The sequence below is a fragment of the Bubalus kerabau genome, chromosome 4 (genome assembly GCF_029407905.1).
Source record: "Bubalus kerabau isolate K-KA32 ecotype Philippines breed swamp buffalo chromosome 4, PCC_UOA_SB_1v2, whole genome shotgun sequence".
In the NCBI taxonomy this organism is placed as follows: Eukaryota; Metazoa; Chordata; class Mammalia; order Artiodactyla; family Bovidae; genus Bubalus; species Bubalus kerabau.
Window position 1 is genome coordinate 180904616 of NC_073627.1, and position 21847 is coordinate 180926462.

At 60.1% G+C, this 21847-nt stretch overlaps 1 protein-coding gene across 2 annotated transcripts in view; it reads left to right on the top strand.

Annotated features, from left to right (window-relative positions):
- EIPR1 (EARP complex and GARP complex interacting protein 1) overlaps positions 1-16313 on the top strand; it is a 67546-nt gene extending 51233 nt beyond the window's left edge. For both annotated transcript variants that reach the window (XM_055579544.1, XM_055579545.1), the window contains 5 exons: positions 1933-2032; positions 8971-9107; positions 11515-11682; positions 13003-13170; positions 15868-16313. In XM_055579544.1, coding sequence (XP_055435519.1) covers positions 1933-2032; positions 8971-9107; positions 11515-11682; positions 13003-13170; positions 15868-16042 — 748 coding nt within the window. In that variant the 3' untranslated portion in view covers positions 16043-16313. The remainder of the gene's footprint in view (positions 1-1932; positions 2033-8970; positions 9108-11514; positions 11683-13002; positions 13171-15867) is intronic.
- The last annotated feature ends 5534 nt before the right edge of the window (positions 16314-21847 follow it).

The following is a 21847-nucleotide window of genomic DNA, read 5'->3' on the forward strand; positions in this document are numbered from 1 at the left end:
AGACGGAGACGCAGAGACGCAGATGCGGAGAGAGATGGAGACACGGAGAGAGACGGGGACGCAGAGAGAGACAGAGACGCAGACGTGGAGAGAGACGGAGACGGAGAGAGAGATGGAAACGGAGAGACAGAGACGGAGAGAGAGATGGAGACAGAGAGACGCAGACGCGGAGAGAGACGGAGACGGAGACGGAGACGCAGAGAGAGATGGAGATAGAGACAGAGACGCAGAGAGACACGGAGACGGAGAGGCGGAGAGAGACGCAGATGTGGAGAGAGACAGAGATATAGAGACCGAGACACAGAGAGAGACGGAGACACAGAGAGAGACGGAGACGGGGACGCAGAGAGAGATGGAGAGAGAGACGGAGACACAGGGAGAGACGGAGACGCAGAGACAGAGACGGAGACGCAGAGAGAGACAGAGATATAGAGATGGAGACGCAGACGTGGAGAGAGGTGGAGACGCGGAGAGAGGCGGAGACGCGGAGAGAGGCGGAGACGCGGAGAGAGGCGGAGACGCGGAGAGAGGGGGAGAGAGATGGAGACGCAGAGAGAGACTCAGACGTGGAGAGAGGCGCAGACGCGGAGGGGGCGGGGACACGGAGAGGGGTGGGGACGCAGAGAGAGATGGGGACGGAGAGAGAGATGGAGACGCGGAGAGAGACGGGGATGCAGAGAGAGACAGAGACGCAGACGCGGAGAGAGACGGAGACGGAGAGAGAGATGGAGACGGAGAGAGAGACGGAGACGCAGAGAGAGACGGAGACGCAGAGAGAGATGGGGACAGAGAGATGCAGACGCGGAGAGAGATGGAGACGCAGAGAGAGACCGAGATAGAGACGGAGACGCGGAGAGAGACACGGAGACGGAGAGAGACGGAGAGGCGGAGAGAGACGCACATGTGGAGAGAGACAGAGATACAGAGACTGAGACGCAGAGAGAGACGGAGACACAGAGAGAGACGGAGACAGGGAGAGAGACGGAGACGGAGACGCAGAGAGAGACAGAGAGAGAGATGGAGACACAGGGAGAGACGGAGACGCAGAGACAGAGATGGAGACGCAGAGAGAGATGGAGATATAGAGATGGAGACGCAGACGTGTAGAGAGGCGGAGACGCGGAGAGAGGGGGAGAGAGATGGAGACGCAGAGACGCAGACGTGGAGAGAGGCTCAGACGCGGAGAGGGGCAGGGACGCGGCGAGAGCCGGGGATACGGAGAGAGACAGAGACGGAGAGAGAGATGGAGACGTGGAGAGAGAAGGAGACGTGGAGAGAGACGGAGACGCAGAGAGAGACGGAGACGCAGAGAGAGATGGGGACGGAGAGACGCAGACGCGGAAAGAGATGCGGAGACGGAGAGAGACGGAGATACAGAGACGTAGACGCAGAGAGAGACGGAGACACAGAGAGAGAGAGAGACGGGGAGAGGGAGACGAGGACGCAGAGAGAGACGGAGACAGAGATGGAGAGAGAGACGGGGACACAGGGAGAGACGGAGATGCAGAGAAAGACGGAGATATAGAGATGGAGACGCAGAGAGAGATGCAGACGTGGAGAGAGGCGGAGACAGAGAGAGAGATGGAGATGGAGAGAGAGATGGAGATATAGAGACGGAGATGAATAGGAAGAGAGAGAAGTAGAGAGACAGAGACATATGTACACAGAGACAGGGAGCCTGGGAACTGGTGTCAGTCCACACCAGGGCACTTACCCCATCACAGGGGCCCATCCTCTCGACCTCAGTGAACCCTGGGGAGGATGTGGGCACTCAGGCCTCAGGAGCATGGTAGCTGCGCCGAGTCACTGCCCCAGGTCACGCTGCCTCCCCCTGCTGACGGGGGCTGGGCCGGGCCTAGCTGAGGGCCATGTGTCCAAGCTCCGGGCCTCGGGGTGGGCACCTTGTAACTCTGGGCTCCCTCCTTCCCTCAGCGTCGCCTGGGAGCCCGCGGGAGACGGGAAGAGGGTCATCTCACTGGCCGACAACCACATCCTGCTGTGGGACTTGCAGGAAAGCTCCAGCCAGGCCATGGTGAGTAACTCAAACCACGAGGTTTCTGTCCTCTGTCTTCCTGATTAGACCCTTCAGGCGAGTTCAGAATACACTCCTCGGTTCATACATGTTTAGAATCTTGACACTGATTTTGAAATCACTAAGAAACGGACTGGATCATTGTCAGTCAGATGACTGACTGACTGTCTCTTTCGGGCAAAAAGATTCCAATTCTGGTCTCAGGGCCTGGTGCAAATATGACAAGGAACCTGGATGTTGACAAAACTCTCCCCTTTGGCTGTAATTTGCCCTGAATCGTAGTCTTCTGTTTCAGGTGTGAATCTTTTTAACGAAGGGTTTCCAACATGTATTTGGTTAAATACATGCTCCTCCTTTCAGAGAGGAGCATTCATGACACAAAGGTTTCCTGGTCGTGAAAATAACTGTTGACCGTGACCCCGCTGGCCCGTCAGCATCTCAGGGTGTGGCTGTCGGGCGCATCCGCCTTTCCGTCTGGGTGGCTGTGGCCGTCGTCTTGCCCTGTCAGGTGCCCATGTGTCCCCTGAGGTCTCGCCCCGCGGCTCGGGGGCAGCTCTGCTACAGGGTCCCGACCAGGAGGCGGCGTCTCCCCCGACAGCCCGTTCACCCCCAGACCTGCTCAGTACTATGTGCCAGGCTTCTTGGGAACCAGTCTGGCTTTCACATCCTCCTCACCTCAAAGAGTGTGTCTTTTAGAGACTAAATATTCTACCCATTGGTAGGTATTTTTTCATATATGATTCCTTAAAATGTCCTCTTATCAAATGTCTTGTTTTACATGGATTCATAATTTCAGTGCATTTGTTTGTCGGAGCTGCAACTCTGGAGAGAAGGTGAAGCACTTTGACACAACAATGCCTCTAATGCCCCCCACGCCTGGGGTCCTGCTGCCGCCCGCCGGGGCGTGAGAGGCACGCCTCCGGGAGACCCGTTCAGGGGCCATGTTCGCCTTCTGTCCGCTCATGCCTGGGACGTGTGCTCAGCTCTCTTGCCCCATGTCTTCACCTTCTGGGTTGAGATTGCATGTGTAGTGATGGGTCGTTATCAACACATGACCTAGAAGTCAGACTCGTCCCAGTGTGGAGTGACCTGTCCACATACAGAAACCGCCGACTGGAAGGACCTCTCACAGGCTTCAGTGGGAGGTTAGGAGTCAGCTGGTTCCCCAGCACAGTCATAATCCTTCAGGAAAGAAATCACTGTCTTTATTAAAATTAAGAAAAAAATAAGACATCTCTCTATCCTGGAGCAGAAAGCAGATTTCACCCAAACTGAGGCCCAAGCGGGAACCTGAAGGAAGCTGGCTCCTGACGTTGCCCCGTGGGCCCCTGAGTCCGGGTCAACGCCTCCACAGTCCCCCCATACCTCCGCCTTCCAGGGTACTCGGCAGGGCATCCAGACCAGAGTCCAGGGTGCCTCCTCCTGCTCCCTGACCCCGCCTGCGCTCAGGGGGCTGGCTGTTCGCCGAGACCACCCTTGAGCCCAGAAAGGGACATGGCTGTCCTGTGAGGGTGCCGGGCCTCATGGCAGCGCTGGGCAGGACGCCAGCCCTGGTCCGGGGATGCGCGGAGTGACCGAGTGGCCACTGCCACCCGGCAGGCGATGCCGGGGGGGGCGTTAGGAGTCCACTGCTCTGGGGTCCCAACTTTGTGGGCCTGTGCAGTCATCAAAGTGTGAACAGCTCTTCAGACCCTCCGTCGTCTCAAAATGCTTTTACGGTAGGGTGATTAATCTGTAACTGATTTTCTGCAGGGACCAATTTCGTTTCTCTCCCCTTTTTTTATCTGCTGTCAGCAGTTCTGTCGATACCACTTTGCGACCCTGGGGCCAGAGTATTTAATACCGAAACCTTCCTATCGATTCCAGCCATCTTCACACCCAGCTCCTCAATTTTTGTCCTTATTGTTTGAGGATATTGCCTTCTGTGGTGAATCTAATCTTATGCTCACTGCATCATTACCTTTTGCAATTAAATCGGAGGCTCTCTGCCATTTGTAATCATTAGTGGAGCCCCAGGGAGGCCTGGAGGGGGTGCTCCCTGGGTACCAGGACCCCAAGGTGGTGCCCGCCAATTTGGGTCTGCGTGTGCTCACGCCCGGGTTCTAGGGCTTTCCCCGGCTGTGGGAAGAACTAGCTTCCGCAGGGCGGAAGGGCGGCTGGCGTCACCCGCATACAGGCCTGAGGGCCGGTGCCCAGGGGAGCACTTCCTGGGAGGAAGAGAACAGGCTTCAAGGACATGGTGTGCTTCCAGAAACCTCTAGTGCAGGTTTAAAACATGCTGTAGGAGGCCGCAGCCCACGCCGGCGGGGAGGCGCTCCCAGCAGCCCTGCCCCCTGTGCCCACACCCAGGACCAGCTCACTGCCCAGGGACAGAGGCTCAGGGTGCAGCCCAGGCTTCCCGCCTCCTTGCCCACGACCCCCCTTCCCTCAGCTTCCGGGGCTCTGCGTGTGGCCAGCGGGGAGGAGGGCCGGCTCCCAGAGCCCCCAGGTTAAAAGTGGAAGGCGCAGAAAGCCCGTCTCTCCAGCACCTTGCTCGTGGCTCCTCACTGGGACAGGAACACCCATTACCTTCTCGCCCATCTCGGCCAAAGACCTTAAATCCTCCCTCACAGCCTTCCCTGTTTGGAGTCTGTTTGGAGATCACACCGTGTCGGTGGGTGTCAGACACAGTTTCTGTCCATGAGGAGGGGTTGGCTTTTGGTGCCACAGAGGGATGCCCTTCTCGCTCTTCTTCCTGCAGTATCAGTCCTGCTTGAAATGAACTGCAGACACATCGAAAATGACCTCGGGGTCCTCACCTTTGTTGGCACCTGCTGCTGTGCGTGCATTTCCTAAACACGGGGACTCTGGTTTCCAGGAGGCCGCTCTCAAAACCTGTGGAGCCAGAGCACTCCTGGGGTGCAGAGTCCTTCACGGGTGTGGGAGCCACCAGCCCTGCTGGGTCTCCGGCCTTCGTGGGCCAGGGCGTGGCACACAGGGGGTAGCCCTCCTGCCCTGTGACCCTGGGGCAGGGGTGGGGGTGGTGGGACCCTTTCTTTCCCCTTCTGAAGGCAGCGATGGGCCCGGGGTGTCCTGCCGAGTTGCGTTCCCAAGACAGTCCTGAGGCCCCTCCCTGGGCCCAGAAGACAGCACTCCCTGTCCCTCCCCCTGGGTCCCTGAAAGCAGAGCAGAGCTGCGGGTAGGGGTGGTGCTTTTTAGGGGTTCGTCTTGGTGAATCCTCATAGCCTTGGGGGCAGATTCTTTGATATCTGTCTTACAAATGAGACACAGGAGAGAAAGCCAGGCCTTAGAGAGATGCAGTAACTCGTGGTCACTCACTGGGAAAGTGGGGACCCACTCGGCTGTCTGGCTCAAAGTGGGGCTGCCCTTCCCTGAAGGCACCCCTGATGGCGTCGGCTCAGAGGGGCATCCTGGGTGTGTCGGTGAGAACGCAGTTGGCTGCAGGACATAAGAAGTGACTTAGATAGGAGGTTTTATTGTCTGCTGAAACAGGTGGGGGAATAAAGCTCCCTGGGGTCAGCTAATGCAGGGTCTTCATCAAATCGAGGGCCCAGCGACTCTGCATGGCCTCTGCCATGTCCGCCTGTCACTGCTTTCCGCATCATGACTGAAAGGTGGCTGCGAGGTTCCAGCCATCACATCCAGACTCCACAGCACCCTTGGTTTGTAAGGAAAGCCTTTCCTGAAGTCCCTTTGTCACCTTTTCATGCGTGACTGTGTGTCCAGGCCTAACCCCGTCTTGGAGAGGGGAGCAAGCCCACCAGGCCTGGCTCAGGGCCGTCTTAGCCCCTGGGGGCTGTGCAGGGTGTTCCAGGGAGAGGGGCTCCCACAGTGGGGGCTGCTGTGTGACCGGCAGCCGGGGCCAGGCTCACGGTGGACTTGCCTGCATGGACGCAGCGTCTCTTGTGCTGGAAAGGCCACAGCCCTGCAGTTGCTTCACATTGGTGGGGTGAGGAGGTAGGATGGTGGCGCTTGCTGACCTCTCTGGTCCTGAGGGGCATGTGCTGGGCCCCAGATTCTTGAGTCCTGCCCCCTCTCCATGCTGAGTCCTGCCCCAGCTCCACGCTGAGTCCTGCCCCCTCTCTATGCTGAGTCCTGCCCCTGCTCCACGCTGAGTCCTCCCTGTCTCCACGCTGAGTCCTCCCCATCTCCATGCTGAGTCCTGCCCCCACTCCACGCTGAGTCCTCCCCGTCTCCATGCTGAGTCCTCCCCGTCTCCACACTGAGTCCTGCCCCTGCTCCACGCTGAGTCCTGCCCCCTCTCTATGCTGAGTCCTGCCCCCACTCCACGCTGAGTCCTCCCCATCTCCACGCTGAGTCCTCCCCGTCTCCACGCTGAGTCCTGCCCCCCTCTATGCTGAGTCCTCCCTGTCTCCACGCTGAGTCCTCCCCGCTCCACGCTGAGTCCTCCCCGCTCCACGCTGAGTCCTGCCCCCTCTCTATGCTGAGTCCTGCCCCCTCTCTATGCTGAGTCCTGCCCCCACTCCACGCTGAGTCCTCCCCGTCTCCACGCTGAGTCCTCCCTGTCTCCACGCTGAGTCCTGCCCCCTCTCTATGCTGAGTCCTCCCCATCTCCACGCTGAGTCCTCCCCGCTCCACGCTGAGTCCTCCCAGCTCCACGCTGAGTCCTGCCCCCTCTCCATGCTGAGTCCTGCCCCCTCTCTACACTGAGTCCTGCTCCTGGCCCAGGTCTGCCCAGTCCTGCCCCCGCTCCATACTGTGGGGCTTGGTGATGGGGGTGCTGCTTGGGTCTCTGGAAACCTCACGCTGAGACTCTCCTTGAACTGCCCCCGCTGGCTTGAGTCCCAGCGTTTTGTTCGTCGGCGGTGCCTTCTTTGTTCTTGTCCTGCACCAGTCGCTCTTCTGAGAGGGTTTGGGGGAGCCTTTCATCACTCCTCCTGGACCAGGAAGCACTGAATATTTCTCTTTAATGCTGGAAGCAGATTACCGTGTGCACTGCACCCTCTGGAGTTCTTGCTGAGTTCTGTCTCCATGTCACCAGGAAACCAGAAAAAGTGATTGATTAACCTTACAACTTGCACCATGCTGGCTGCCCCAAGAAGCCCCTTAAAAAATTGATGGTGAGCTGTCTTTCAGGTTTTCATTAAAATCTGCCTCGCAGACTTCTCGGCACCCGTGGGCACGGCGCTCTGTGGCCCTGGTGGTTCCTGTGTTAGAGTGAGGGGTGGAGCGGGAGCCGGATGCATTCTGCAGGGCGGCTGTGACCTTGGGCGGGGCCCCTGCCCTCTCTGTGGGGGTCTCCACTGCTGAGTTCACGTGGGGTCTTGTCAGTTACCCATGCTCCCTGACAGGTGCCCCCGAGTTAGCGCTTTCCACTGGCCATCATGCAGTTTCTGTGGGGACCGTCAAAAGTCTGGAACCTCAAGGCTGGCGAGGCTGCGGGCTAGGGGTCTCATCAGAGAGCTCTTGGATATGCTTGGACAGAGGGCCTGGGTTCCTCGTGGACTGTTGGCCAGAGGCCACTCAGTGTGGGTGTTGGAGGCAGGGTGTTGGTCAGTTTTGCGGCCTTTCCTTCCCTTGGAGGCTGACAGAGTCCGCGTAGAGGCAGCGTGGGGAGCTTGACTGGCGGTGACGTTTGTTAAGGGTTTGACCTGGCGCTTGCTCCTGGTCATGGAGTGGGGGCCAGGGCGGGCACCCAGGAGGACTCCCTGTGAACCCGGATGGGTGGCTGTCTGTGAGTTTCCTTAGAGACGAGACGCTGTCCTAACCCTGCGGGCCTCTGTCCGGCACTCGGGGCACGGACTCCAGGTGTTCTGTCCCTGGGAGAGGAGCGCATGTGCCCACGAGGACTAGCGCCGAGACGGGCTGGCACGAGGCCTGTCGTCCACATGGTTTGCAGAGTCGGTGAGGTGGGAAAGTGGGTTTTGGGGAGAAAGGTTTTCTGGGACAGGTTGAGACTGTCCAAGGAAGAGGTGAGGTGCCTCCAGCTGGTCAGTGCCTCCTGGGCGGTGACCCCTGATGCTGCGGTCACACCGTAAGTGGGGCCCTGGCTCAGAGTCATTCTTAAAGACGTCTCTGCTGTCAGACTTCTTAACCGGGCCAGGCTCCCGGGAGAGGAAGCGGGTGGTTTTCCCCAGGTTCTGGTCGAATCCCCTTGCACTGACCATCTGCCTTCTGGGCCACGCCTGGTGGGGCTGAGTCTGGGCCTAATAAATTCCTGGGGCCTCCATCCAGCACTGCGGTGGCCACCCCGGGCCCCTCTCAGAGGTTCTGCAGGGCAAGGCTGGTGTTCAAGGTTAAGTGAAGTGGGTCACGGAGGAGCGAGTGTCTGAGGGCCACAGACAAGCCCAGAGCCCCCTGTGTCCGTCCCCACCAAGTGACAGGCCTTTGTGCGGAAGATCGAGGGCGGGTGGGCAGTGGGATGGGGCGCCTGTCTCCCAGGCTCCCCCAGGGCTGGTGGTCTCCAGGGTCTCCACTGTTACCTACTGGGGTTAATTAACCCCCAAGTAACAGAGCCAGAGACCCTCGAGGCCGGGCGGGGGCTGTCTGAGCATGTGTGTGTCCAGGTCATGGCCGTTGGTCCCTCGGCACCAGGGGCTTGCGGACCCCTGCCGCCTCAGCCTTGTCTTTGGAGGAGGCTGATGCTCGGGCTGTTCCGTATGATTGCCTCAGATTTGAGCAGATCCTCTAATCACACATCGGCAAATCCTGTCTGGGAGAGGCTCTATTAATACCCTTGCTATTTTTTTTGCTGTGCTCCATTTTATAAATGTATATATATATATATATACGTTTTTTGCAAATATGGTTCAAACATTCTTGCCTTTTAAGGGGAGAAAACAAAGACAGAGCTTCCTAATTATTTTCAATAATTATCTTCAATGATATCCTGTACAAGATACCCTCTTAAACATTCTGAATAGAGTTCGAATTACTTATCTTTCCTTCTTCCTTTGAAAATATCCCCAAACCCACAGCTGGCCAGCTCAGCGTCCCTGGAAGGGAAAGGACAGCTGAAGTTCACGACGGGCCGCTGGAGCCCGCATCACAACTGCTCCCAGGTGGCCACGGCGAATGACACGGCCATCCGAGGGTGGGATACGCGGACCATGAGGTCAGTGCCAGCGGACCGGACTCGCGTCCGGAGCCCCGCCCCGCCCCGCCCCGCCCCGCCCGCCCCGCCCCTGTCCTCCTGGCTCGGGTCGGGTCAGATCTGTTGGGGGCCACACGGCCGGTCTGTGTCCGTCTTGGTGTCGAAGGGAGTTGCACAGCCGCCTTCCTCCTCTGACCCCGCCTTCAGGACACCAGGGGCTGTGGGTCCAAGCCCCTCACTGGTGGTCTGGCTCCTCTGGGTGCCCTTCGGCGGCCATGGTCGCCCTTGGAGATCCGGGTCAGGCTTTCGCAGCAGCTCAGGCTCCAGACGGTGGCCGCAGGCTCCCGGGTCCTGTGATGGGCAACTCCAAGGTGAGGGCTGCTGTGTCTCCGGGGCGCATGCCAGAGGGTGATCACACTTTGTCACCTAAGTCATTACACAGACAGCCCGCGCTGCTAACGGAGCAGAGAGAGCAGCTTCTCTGCTCCAGGTGTGGTGTTGACGGGCAGAGGAGTGACGGGGTGCGCTCTGTTGTCATGGCAACGGGAGCACGGCAGTCTTTTCTAAGATACAGTTTATCCCCTCAGCACACCGTAATTTATCACTAAGCTGCAGAGACGGAGGTCGGGAAATAACTCCTGTTGCCTTCAAGGGCGGGGGCACCACCTTAAATCTCAGTCCGGGGCCCCCTGAAAGTGCAGGGGGTAATCCATAATCGACGTGTGTGTCTGTGCCGGGCTGTGCGGGGTTTGCTGTGAGGTGCTGAAAGCTGTGGGCTCAGACTGTGGGGACTCAGGACAGAATGCATGCCTCCAGGGCCTGTGGCCGTCTTTCCCTGTTCTCAGTGTTCCCTGAAGGATGCGAAGATTTTGGAGGTCTATATGAAAACCTCGAAAGCTAAACTCACAGACCCCAAATCCAGGGCCTAGGGGGTGGCGCCCTGCAGCCCCCTTGCCCACCGTCCCTGGAGGGCGTCCCTGGGGTGCTGGGCAGCGGGTGAGCCGGGCTTTTCTCGACACAGTCTCTCTCCTGCCCACAGCCTGTGCACCTCCTCAGCTGGCTGCTTCCGGCGCTGCTTGGGGGGTTCACGGGGCTTTTGTGTTCAGGCCGCCGCGCCTAGAGCCGGCAGGAAAGCCTGGGTCAGCACTCCGCAGGCCCTGGGACCTCAGCAGGCTTGGTTTTATCCATTTCCCTGCTTCCCTCTCAAGATCTTGAGGCTTGGGCTTCTTGTTTTAGGAAGAAATTACTAGGCTATTGGAAAGGCACAGGATTAGAAACCAGTTCCCGATTTAAGTGGCTTTGGGCCGGAAAACCCAGCCTGGGAGCAAAGATGGAAAAGACTAAGTCGTTGCTGTGAGTGGGAGCATGGAGGCCTGGGGTGCTGCTCCCTGGGGGCTGCAGGGAGCACGTGACCCAGCGCCTGAAGGAGGGGATGCTCCCTCCGAGTAGCACGCGGAGAGGGCGGAATGATGGGCATGTCCTGGGGCCGGGCTAGGCCTCGTCCATCCTGCTGGACGCAGGCCTCTTGTCCAAAGCCGCTGTCCCGCCTCAGGATGACCGCTCCTCTGGTTTGGGTGTGTGACGTGAGAGGGGGTCGCGGTAGAGACGGAACAGTGTAATTCCACACTGTGTGAGAGGCGGCTTGGAGCTGGGTGGTGGGGCATCAGTCAGGTCTGTGTGTGTGTGTGTGCGCGCACCTGTGTGTGTGTGCCTGCTCTTCTGTGCACATGTGTGTGGGCATGTACACCCGTATGTGTGGGCACATGTACGCATACGGGCACACACGTGTGTGCGCTATGTGCATTCCGTACATATGTGCACACCTGCACGTATGTTGTTCTCCTCTGCACATGTGTGTGGGCATGTACACCTGTATGTGTGGACACATGTACCCGTGTGGGCACACCCGTGCATGTGTGCTGTGTGCATTGTGTACACGCGTGTGTGCATGCACACACATGTGCACGTGTGCACTCTAAACAGCTGTGGCCGACTCAGCCCCTCCCACCGCTGTGTCGGCTGTGTGTGTAGGTGAGGGACGGGCCTGGCCGTGACAGGCAGTCTCCCTCAGTGTTTCTATAGCTTCTCCTGCTTCTCCTTCCTTTTCTGTCTCTGCGTCTCCCGACACCGTCAGCACCGTATCCTGCTTTCCACCCCCTTTCTGTGTCTCTGGTCTTTCTGGACGTGGGCTGTCCAATCTGTCTCTGCTCCTCCGTGACAGTCCCCTCCCTCTGGCTCCCTCTCATCAAGATGCCAGGTCACCCCCTTGAGAGCTGCCAGGCAGCCCCCATCTGCAGGGTCACAGGTGCGGACCGCGAGCAGGAGCCCCCAGCCTGGACCCCACGCTGGCCAGGGTCTGGGAGGGGATGTGGGGGGCAGTGCTTCCCATGTCCCCCCTCTTACCTGTGTGTCCACTGCCCGCTCCCAGCCAGATCTACTGCATCGAGAGCGCTCACGGCCAGCTGGTGCGGGACCTGGATTTCAATCCCAACAAGCAGTACTACCTGGCCAGCTGCGGGGACGACTGCAAGGTGAAGTTCTGGGACACCCGCAACGTCGCCGAACCCGTCAAGACCCTGGAGGAGCACTCCCACTGGTGCGTGCCTGGCGGGGGGGGGGCGGTAATTAGGTGATTTATCTTGCTGATTACGTCACCATTTGGAAAGGCAGATACCAGCCTAGTTTGTGCTGCTGTGACTCATTCAATCAACCAGTTTTATTTTTGCTGAAGAAATACTAATTCCAAATCTGAATGTGATTCATAAATGTAGGAAAAGAAAAACATTAGATTCTGTCTTCTCTTGAAATAGTGCTGGTTCATGTATGCAAAAATGAACGTGCACAGATGTTCCTGGGGCATTGTGCGCCACGCAGGGGTGCAGACCCCCAGTGCCCAGTGGCAGGAGGTCAGATAGGTCAGTCCAGCAGCATCCATGTGGGGGATGGTGAGGGTGTGAGGCAGGGCTGGGCGCGCAGCACGAAGTGCACCCAAGACCCGCCGTTCTCCCTAATGTGTCGTTTCTGTGCGTTCACCACGTGCTGGGGGCTTTTTGCTAAGTGAAAGAGATCAAGTTGGAGAAAATCGTGCATAGTGTGAGCCAGTTTTTATCCAAATAAAGCATGTTGTGTGTGCATATGTGTGTGTACGCTTGTCTGGATGCATATGTGTGCCTGTGTGTGCTTATGTCTGTCTGCATGTCAGTGTGGACTGCTGTGTGCATGTACGTGTGTGTGCTTGTGTCTGTGTACTGCTGTGGGCGTGTACACTTCTGTGTGTGCACATGTGTGTGCTCATGTGTATTTACCATTTGAATGCTGGAGTACAGTTGAGACAGTTCGGTCATTCCTGCAATCCGGGAAGAAGCTCCCGTCCCCTGGACCCGAGTGGGCTGTCTGGCTGTCTGCTGCCCATCCCCCAGCCCTGGGTCTGCAGCAGCTGCTGAGCGGGCGGCTCAGCACAGTGAGCTTGGGTCCTGTGGGTCAGAAGGAAGCTGGGCCTAGTGACCAGACCAGGCGTGAGGGCAGCCCTGGCCGGGGCAGTGTTCCTGGAGGCCACCCGGGGCGGGCTCGTGTCTCGGTCGTCTCTAGTCCACGCTGTGCTTCTCAGGCGGTTACGACCTTGGGCGCCCTGGGAAGCCCGCGTGCACGCTGCGCGGTGAGTCCCGTGGGCCCCCCTGCGGTCCCTGACCTTGGGCGCCCTGGGAAGCCTGCGTGCACGCTGCGCGGTGAGTCCCGTGGGCCCCCCTGCGGTCCCTGCTGCCGTCTGGTTGTCTCTCTGTCAGTCGGGATTTACAAGGTTTACGGCTGCGCTGCGAGCCTGCCCCTGCTGACCACCACCCGGTGTTGGCCTCAGCGGGACGAGGCTGCCCCGTCCAGGAGGGCCGGTGGTCCCAGCGCCCTCTCCCTCTGCCCCCAGGGTGTGGAACGTCCGCTACAACCACTCGCACGACCAGCTGGTCCTCACGGGCAGCAGCGACAGCAGAGTCATCCTCTCCAACATGGTGTCCATCTCCTCCGAGCCCTTCGGCCACCTGGTGGACGACGACGACCTGAGTGACCAGGAGGAGCGCCGTCTGGAGGAGAAGTAAGCACGTGCGACGGGCGGCCCAGGATTGCGGGAGCGTCTCCGGGTCCCTGTGGTGGTATCGGGCGTGTGGGTGATGGGGTCGGGTGGCTCAGCAACGCCGTCTGGTGTGGCCTCTGAAACACGTGTCTGTCCACGTTCTTGCCGAGCTTCACAGGTGAGGTTGTGAGGACCACGGCTGGTCTGTGCCCTTGGGAGTGAGCCGTGGCCCCCGCTGGCCCTCAGGATGCCCCATGGGGCAGACTGCACTGGCGTCCCTCCTCGCTGTGCCGTCCTGGGTCAGGTTGTGGCCCATCTGCCCTTGCTGCCAGGTGGCAGGGTGGGACTGCAGGCCCAGATGCGCTCCGTCCCCCACCCCGCTTCCCCTGAGAGACCCCGAGTTGGTACTGGGACCTCTTCATGGAGCCTGCCCTGACAGCCACACCATCTTGTCTTGGTGGTGTCTTTTCCCTGGACCTTCCAACCCTGCTTGCGTCTGCTCAGGGGCCCTCTCTTCACCCTGGGGCCCAGGCCCCAAGACTTGTGGGGCCCTGGGCTTTGGGGCTCACGCAGGGCACCCTGGTCCAGGGCGGCGACACCCAGGAAGGCCGGTGCCCTGTGTCAGCAGCCTGCGTATTGAAGGAGACGCCCCTTGCTCTGGGGAGGAAGTGTCTCTGTGTGTGGTGGCTGGCTTCTGGTGTGCGGGAGCATGATTCAGGCCTCCCTGGAGTCGGATCCGGGGCTGGGGGTCTGGAGTAGAGCCCATTGAGTCAGGCAGCCTGAGCCCTGGAGCGCAAGAGGGCTTGTCTTCCTGTCCTGACCTTCCTCGCTCTCTGCTGTCGTCTGATTGCTTCCACTGCCCCATGACCGCCCAAGTGAAAGTGAAAGCTGCTCAGTCGTGTCTGACTCTTTGGTGTACCGCATAGATACACAGGCCATGGGACTCTTCAGGCCAGAGTACCGGAGTGGGTAGCCTTTGCCTTCTCCAGGGGATCTTCCCAACCCAGGTATTGAACCCAGGTCTCCTGCATCGCGGTCTGATTCTTTACCAGCTGAGCCACCAGGGAAGCCCAAGAATACTGGAGTGGGTAGCCTATCCCTTCTCCAGTGGATTTTCACAACCCAGGGATCTAACCCGGGTCTCCTGCACTGCAGGAGGATTCTCTACCAACTGAGTTACAGGGAAAAATCCCCATGTGAGAGGCTGACTTGGCAGTGACCTGTCGATCATCTCCCTTGACGCCGTCATTTTTCGTTCAGATGCTGGGAAACACAGCATTTAGACACAACTGCGGTGGCTTCAGTCCAGCGGCCTGCCACGTGCAGGGCTTGGGGGTTCTCTGCTGTCCTGTCTGCTCTCGGCCAGGCAGAAGTCTGCGTCCTGTCTGTACCGGAAACAGAGCCAGCAGCCGCCTCGTTGGCCCTGAGTGGTCCAGGGGTCCCACCTGCCCGTGGCAGCTTCAGACAAGCTCACCAGGAGGGGAGGCAGGCATGCGGCTGGCAGGCGTGCCCGGTGATGGCATCATTGTGAGCTGGCTCAGTTTCCTGCCAGCCTGCTCCTGGGTTTGGTCCACACGTCTTAGTGATTCGGGGGAACGGAATCCCCTTAAGGACTTGTAGGAAGGGTTTGTACCAGGCTGCCTGCTGGCCACTGCAGGCCGGCTTCCTGGGAGGACAGGGCTGGGGGACTAGTGGGATCCTGAGCCCAAGACCAGGGGGCACGCGTGGCAGGGTCTCCTGAGAAGGGTCCCGGAGCCCAGGACCAGGGGGCACGTGGGGCGGGGTCTCCCGAGAAGGGCCTCGGAGCCCGAGACCAGGGGGCAGGCAGGGCAGGGTTTCCTGAGAAGAGTCCTGGAGCCCCGGATCAGGGGGCAGGCGGGGCAGGGTCTCCCGAGAAGGGTCCCGGAGACCAGGACCAGGGGGCACGCAGGGCGGGGTCTCCCGAGAAGGGTCCTGGAGCCGGGGAGGAGGGGCTCGCGGGGTGGGGTCTCCCGAGAAGTGTCCTGGAGTGCAGGGACTTGGGGTACACGGGGCGGGGTCTCCCGAGAAGGGTCCCGCGTGCTGAGAGTGCGGATGAGATGGGAGGCAGCGCCCAAGGCCCTCCGGCAAAACAGCTGCAGGCCTGTGCTCTCTGCAGCTGGGTGGGCGGCGCAGCTCCGCAGGCCCCCAGGGGTCTGCGTGTGTGAGTGCCGTCCGCCCGGCGTCCCAGGGAAGGGACACATGAGCCCCGTTTGTAGGCGTTGATGGGAAGTCAAAACCCCAGCTAGGACCTGCTGGCCCTTCCCGCCGGTTCCGGCCAGCCCCGCACCTGGTCCAGGCTGGGGCTCCCTCTGCCCACCCCTGGACTGTGCTGTTTGGTCCCCAGGTCCCTCTGTCAGACGCCACCAGACCATCAGCCGTTCTCCACTCAGCCACCGTCCGCTGAGCACAAGCACGTCCTGCTCCAGGGCTAATGGAGGAGGTGTCGGGCAGTGGATGGCACCCCACCTTGCCCGTAGGGCCCTCTAGGGGTGGCCCTGGGCTCCTGCCCCCAGGAGGAGGTGTCGGGCAGTAGATGGCCACCCACTGCCCTGAGACCCCTCTGGGGTGGCCCTGGGCTCTGCCTCCAACAGGAGGTGTTTGGCAGTAGACGCCCCCCTGCCCTTCCCCCGGGCTCCTGGGACCAGGCCTGCGGCTGGGGCAGGGCACCCGCCCCTCACATGTGTCTGTGCCTTGCAGGAGCCAGGAGCCCCCGCAGGACAGTGTCATCGCCACCTACGAGGAACACGAGGACAGTGTGTACGCCGTGGACTGGTCCTCAGCTGACCCCTGGCTGTTCGCCTCCCTGAGCTATGACGGGAGGCTCGTCATCAACCGTGTGCCCCGGGCGCTGAAGTACCACATCCTGCTGTGAGCGCCGGGCTGCTGCGGGACTGCAGCCGCGGCGTGTGGGGCCCAGGCTTTCCAGGCAGAGCCCCGTCAGACGCAGGTGCCCATGAACAGTGACAGGGCTTCTGCCCGCTGGCCTCTGTGCCTGCCATCTCTGCCCCGGAGACCAACACAGGTGCCCAGGCCGAGCGGGGCGCACGCGCTCCTCCTGCTCTGAGGGCTGTTGGGCGTTTCCCTGTGATTTGTTTCCCTGACGTCGACTTCGTCTTCTCGCGAGAGTAAATGGAATAACAGCAGCGGTGCCCGCTGGCGTCCTCCCTGGGGCTCCGCTCGGTCTTCCTTGTCTCAGCCCGGAGGACAGGCCGGTGGGCCTGCCCCACCCGGGGGTCGCTGACGCTGCCGGTGCCCCGAGTCTGCCCCGGCCGAGGCCCCGTCCCTGGCCGCCACGCTCCCTGGGTCCCGCGCTGTGAGGCTGATGGCCTCCTTGTCACCGCGCGGTCACGGCCTGCCTCGGTCACCCGGACGCCTTCTCGCTAAGCCCTAGGTTGTCGGTGAACCCCTCTCCCGGGTGCCCTCCGTGGGGCCAGCGCGTTCAGCTTGGAGAGGCTGGCCCTGCACGCTCTCCCCCGACGACGCTGGAGGACCAGCAGCGTCACCTCATTCACACTCGGCACCGACTGAACGCGTGTGGACTCTGGTGCTGGGATGCAGGCCTGGGCTGGCCCTCCGGCTCTCGGCAGTGGGTCCCTCCAGTCTGCGGGCCAGGTGGGAACCCAGAGTCAAGGCAGAGGGAAGGTGGGCTACAGACCCTCGGTCCTCAAAACTCAAAAAATTGAAGCTTGCTCCCCGGTGGCTCCAGCCAGAGGTGGACCTGAGCCCTGCCTGGGACCGTCCACGTGGCCACAGCAGGGCAACACCCAGGCCCACGCGCCCAGGAGGGTGGCCCCGAGTCCAGCTGCCCTGACGCGGACATGCGGTGACCTGGGGTTTCCAGCGTCACCGTCACCCAGTCTTGGCGGCTGCCCTGCCCCACCTGTCCCGCCCACCTCCCCTCCCCGTTGTCCCTGGCCCGTCCCGCCCACCTCCCCCCACCCCCGCCCGTCCCGCCCACCTCCCCTCCCCTGAGACCTAGTCCAGCTGTCACTTCTCCTCTGAGGCGCCTCCCAGGACTCCAGCCCCTTGGTCAGCCTCGCGTCTTCCTGCCTGAGTAGTGTGCAGAGGTTCCTCAGCCAGCGCACCCTGAGCCTGCCGGGGTCCGGCAGGACCGCACGAGGCATGCCCCTTCTGCAGGGCTGGGCAGACAGTGAGGGCTCCCTGCACAGGGTTCTGGGGCGCAGGCCCGGCCCAGCGCCGGTCATTGGGTGTCCCCAGGGACACCTCGGTTACCTCTGGTGAGAACTGGATGCCTTCACAGCTCTATGTGGGAGTAAATTAATTTATCACTTAGGACCCTAAGTGTGTATGGCCATTAATGGTCATCTTAGTAGGAACACATGCAGGTCAGTCCATTTTAAAATATTCTAAAATTGCAAAAGATCAGAAATCATATGTGTTGGGAAAGGTAAAATCTCTCTCCCCTTTCTAGTTTCTTCTGTCTGATTTAAGAATTAACAGGAGACAGACGACAGGAGAAAATCAGATTTAATTCCATAGGTGCAGAGTCCCTGTGAGCAAACCGGGACCCAGGACGGGCTGGGCACGAGGCTCCTGAGCATCTGGCGGCGGGGAGGGTCTCACGGGGAGGAAACGGTTTGCTGGGCCACGCGGAGAGGCAGGACGTGGCAGGACTTTGGTCTCTGTGAGTCCCCCCTCCCGGCCGTGTACTGTGCGGACATCTCTGGTGATTCTGCACTCTGTGGGCTGGACTCCCCTAGGTAGGAATAAAAGTCAGACTTCCGGCCCGCATGTGGGCTGCCTGGGCCCTGGCTGGGCAAGAGGAGACGCTGTCACACCGCGAGCAGGGCGGCGCCAGGCTGCTCAGCAGGGCTGCAGGCTCCCTCCACGCTTACACATCCGGATGTGAATGTGGTGAAATGCCGTGAGAACAGCGCGTGTTCCCTGGGTCTGGCTGCACTCGGGATATGTTTCTCCCTGAGCTGGTGTGTCCAGAGCTCGGTGTGATTCCCCCTCCGACTCCCACCCCGGGGTCAGCAGGAGAGGGGCCAGCGGAGAACGGCAGGTCCCCAGCACCCGGCCGGCGTGCGGCTGTAAACTGAGTCGCTTCCGCCAGGCGTCAGTGTTGGCAACGTCGGACCTTACTGGTCCCTTTGCTTTGTCCGCTGGCGGTGCCCCAGTGAGCTGGGCGACCCTTCTGTCTCCTGAGACCCACATCACCCCTGAGTGCAGGGCTGGGGCAGGGAAGGCCCCCGGGAAAAAGCCCAGCTCGGGCGGAGCAGACCCAGGCCAGAGGCTGGGCAGAGGTTGTCAGATGTGTGCAGAGCCCTGCCGGCCAGCATGGTTGCTGACCTTGGGCCTTGCATGCCTCCAGGGGCAACAGATCTGATCTTGGGACACCCCCATAAAGTCTCCAGGTTACCAAGCCTGGGGGTACATTGGATGGGCAGGAGTGGGGCGGGGACGTGCGTCAGAACAGGACCAGGCTCTCCCATCTGAGGTGGGGGTGTCCAGAGGGGCTGCAGCTGTGGGGGGGGGGAGGGGGAGGTGGGGGTGAGGGGGACAGGTCGGAGGGGGGGTCTTGGGGGTGGAGCCCTGGCCCCTTTGCCCTGGGGTCCACGTGCTGGGCTGAGTAGGGGTGACTTGGACTTCTTTTCCAGCATCGCTGCATTCTCTGCCCAGCTGATGAGCCCCCAGCCAGGCCCGAGAGCTGCCCCTGCCCTCTGCCGGCCCAGAGCTGCTGCTGCCCTCCCAGGACCGGCCTGTGGGGGGAGGGCCGTGGGTGGGGGCCTCATGGGGCCCCAGAATCCTGCCCTGCCTGTCAGGTGTCTTCACGGGTTCGGCAGGGATCCCTGCTGTGGTTGATCACTAACCTCGGTTAGGAGGAGCGGGGGTGCTGTGTACACACCCACATTAGAGAGACGGGCCCGGGATCGACCCGCGTCCCATGCACACCCTAGGAAGCCCCTCATCGCCACGGCTCACCTGGCTCAGGTGCACAGGGAAGTGTCCTCGTCTGCGGCCCCGAATGTCTCTGGAGGGAGGCGCTTGCCCTGGAGGCGGGCGGTGAGCAGCAGTTCACAGGGGCCAAGGCAGGAGGACATCAGCCTGCGTCCTGTCACCGCAGGACACGAGCCGCTCAGGCTAAGGGAGGGGAGAACTGCTCAGCAGCCTGGCCCGGAGGGGCCAGTGTGGCGTGGGTGAGCCTTGGGCCTGCGGCTGAGGGAAGTCAGCGACTGCCTGACTACCCGAGGCGGCACCCTGCCACCACCCCTCCCCCCGACGGGCAGCTGCCGGGTGTGCAGCGGGTCAGCGGTGCGGATCTGTGCTTTCCCTGCCTCCCAGCTGTGCGGCCGCCTCTGACCTGCTAGGAGTCAGAGCCGTCAGGAGGCCAGGGCGCTTGGCGGGCTCTGAGTCCTGGGTGTCCGCGGAGCTCCCCACACGTGGTGGGGCGTGAGGGAGTCCCCGAGGGCCCGGAGGCTGGTGCCTGGCCCGAGGAAGGGCTCGTCTGCGCTGCAGAGGCCCCGCCCACCTGGCACCCCTGCCCCCGGCGCCCCTCCCACAGGGCCTTGTACAGCAGCTTCTTTCCCCAGCCTTGTTTTTTAAGTGCGATAAGAAACAGGCTATTTATCATGCTCTCCAGTAACAGAATCCAGACCCGGAGAGAGGAGCTCGTGAGCGCTGTTCCCGCCCAGCAGCTGCCTTATTTTCAGCCGTCCGAAGCTGATGGCCCATCCACTTTTTGATGTAGCCATGATCGGTTTAGGAGATTTAGACAGGATTTTTTTTCTATAGCGTGCAAAAAGAAAAATAGGACTGAATATATGAGAATGATGAATCCTCCCGACTTCTGTGTCTAAAATTGCTTCGAGGCAGGAGTTCTTGCACAATAATTCATGCCCTGTTGTGTCTTATGCTTAATAAGCGTGTGGAAAACGGTTATGTCGGAATTGCCTTTCCCTTGTCATTTGGTGCCGTCTCAATGGTGCTTGTGTGGTGGCTGCGGTGGGGGGGCTGGGTGCCCCCCACAGGAGCTGCTTGGGTCTGGGCACCTGCGGCCGGCGGGGGGACAGCTTGGCCTGTGGCGGGACACTCCCCGTCCCGCCCCGGGGTGCTGCTGAGGGCATGGCCAGCTGGCGCTCGGCTGTCTCCAGACCGCAGGGCGGCCTTCAGCTCTGACCGTGACCGGGGACGTCGCGTTCTCCCTGGGAGGCACGGCCATCCTGCGGGACTGTCCTGGAGCCAGGCCTTGGCATAGATACTCATGTTTATATAGGGAACCAGGTCTGCTGCTGGCCCTGGGGGAGGTTCATTGTGTCAGATGGAGACGGCTGCAGGGCTCCACGGCGCCTTCGAGGGCAGAGGATGGCGGTGCTGTGGGCAGGTCCCTGACGCCACCCGGACTGCTGTGCTGCTTGCCTGGGTGAAGCCAGGCTCTGCGCTGATCCCAGGGCCGTTCACACCCAAGACCGCCCTGCTGACCCTGCACCTCTCACACCAACCTCACAGCAGCATTTCAAGCAGAAACGGGCAACATGGGTTTGTAGCCGGAGGGCCTGGGTTAGGCTCACAGCCCCTTTGCTGATGGGCACCCGGGGGAATCTCCATGTCCCAGGCCATGTTTCCTCATTTGTAGAAAGAGAAGGCCCTCGTCCTGAAGGCACAGCTTAGACTGATGAACACAAGGTCCAGGTGTTCAGTGAACTTACTCCAGATGTGATGATGGGAGGGTTTTGGTGACTGGTTCAATTTCCTTACTCATGGTTGGTCTGTGTAGGTTTTCCGTTTCCTCTTGGTAGGCTGCATGTTTCTAGGAATGTTCCCTTACCTTCTGGGTTACCCCGTCTGTTGGCATTTAATTGTTGATAGTGATCTCTTATCCTTTGTGTTTTTGTGGTATCAGTGATAACGCCTCCTCTTTCATTTCTGAATTTTTTTTTAATTTGCATCCTCTCTTTTTTTCTTGGGGAATCTGGCTGAAGGTTTGCCAAGTCTGTTTAACTTTTCAAAGAAATGGCTGGTTGTGTCGGCCTTTATTGTTTTTCTCACCTTTATTATTTTCTTCCCCCTGCTAACTCTGAGCTTAGTTCTTTCTCTAATTCCCGAAGCTGAAAAGTTGCTTATGTGAGACTTTTCTTTATTCTTAATGGGAATATTTTATGCTTATCCTCAAATCATCTGTACCTAGCACGGTGCTAAGCGAACACTGGGCGTTTGGGCAAACTCTGGGAAATGGTGAGGGAGATGGTGAGGGACAGGGGGCCTGGCCTGCTGCAGCCGTGGGGCTGCAAAGAGCTGGACCCAGCTTAGTGACTGAACACCACTGTGGCTTAGCTGGCAAAGAATCCGCCTGCCATGGAGGAGACCTGGGTTTAATCCCTGGTTGGAAAGAGCCCCTGGAGAAGGGACAGGCTACCCACTCCAGTATTATGGCCTGGAGAATTGCATGGACTGTACAGTCATGGGGTCACAAGGACTTGGACACGAGTGAGCGGCCTTCACTCACTCACGAACAGCAACAACAGTCATACCAACGTGCAGCTGGGCCCTAAACCTCGAGAGACGGTTGTTACTCAGCGAACAGAGTTCACACCAAAAACAATCTGCACCTTAAACAAAACTGAAACACTTTAAGGGAATGTGTTAAATGGTGGTGTGACGACAGCTCGATGTCTTGCAGGTGGTCAGGGCAGAGCGCCAGAGGGCGGCCACACAG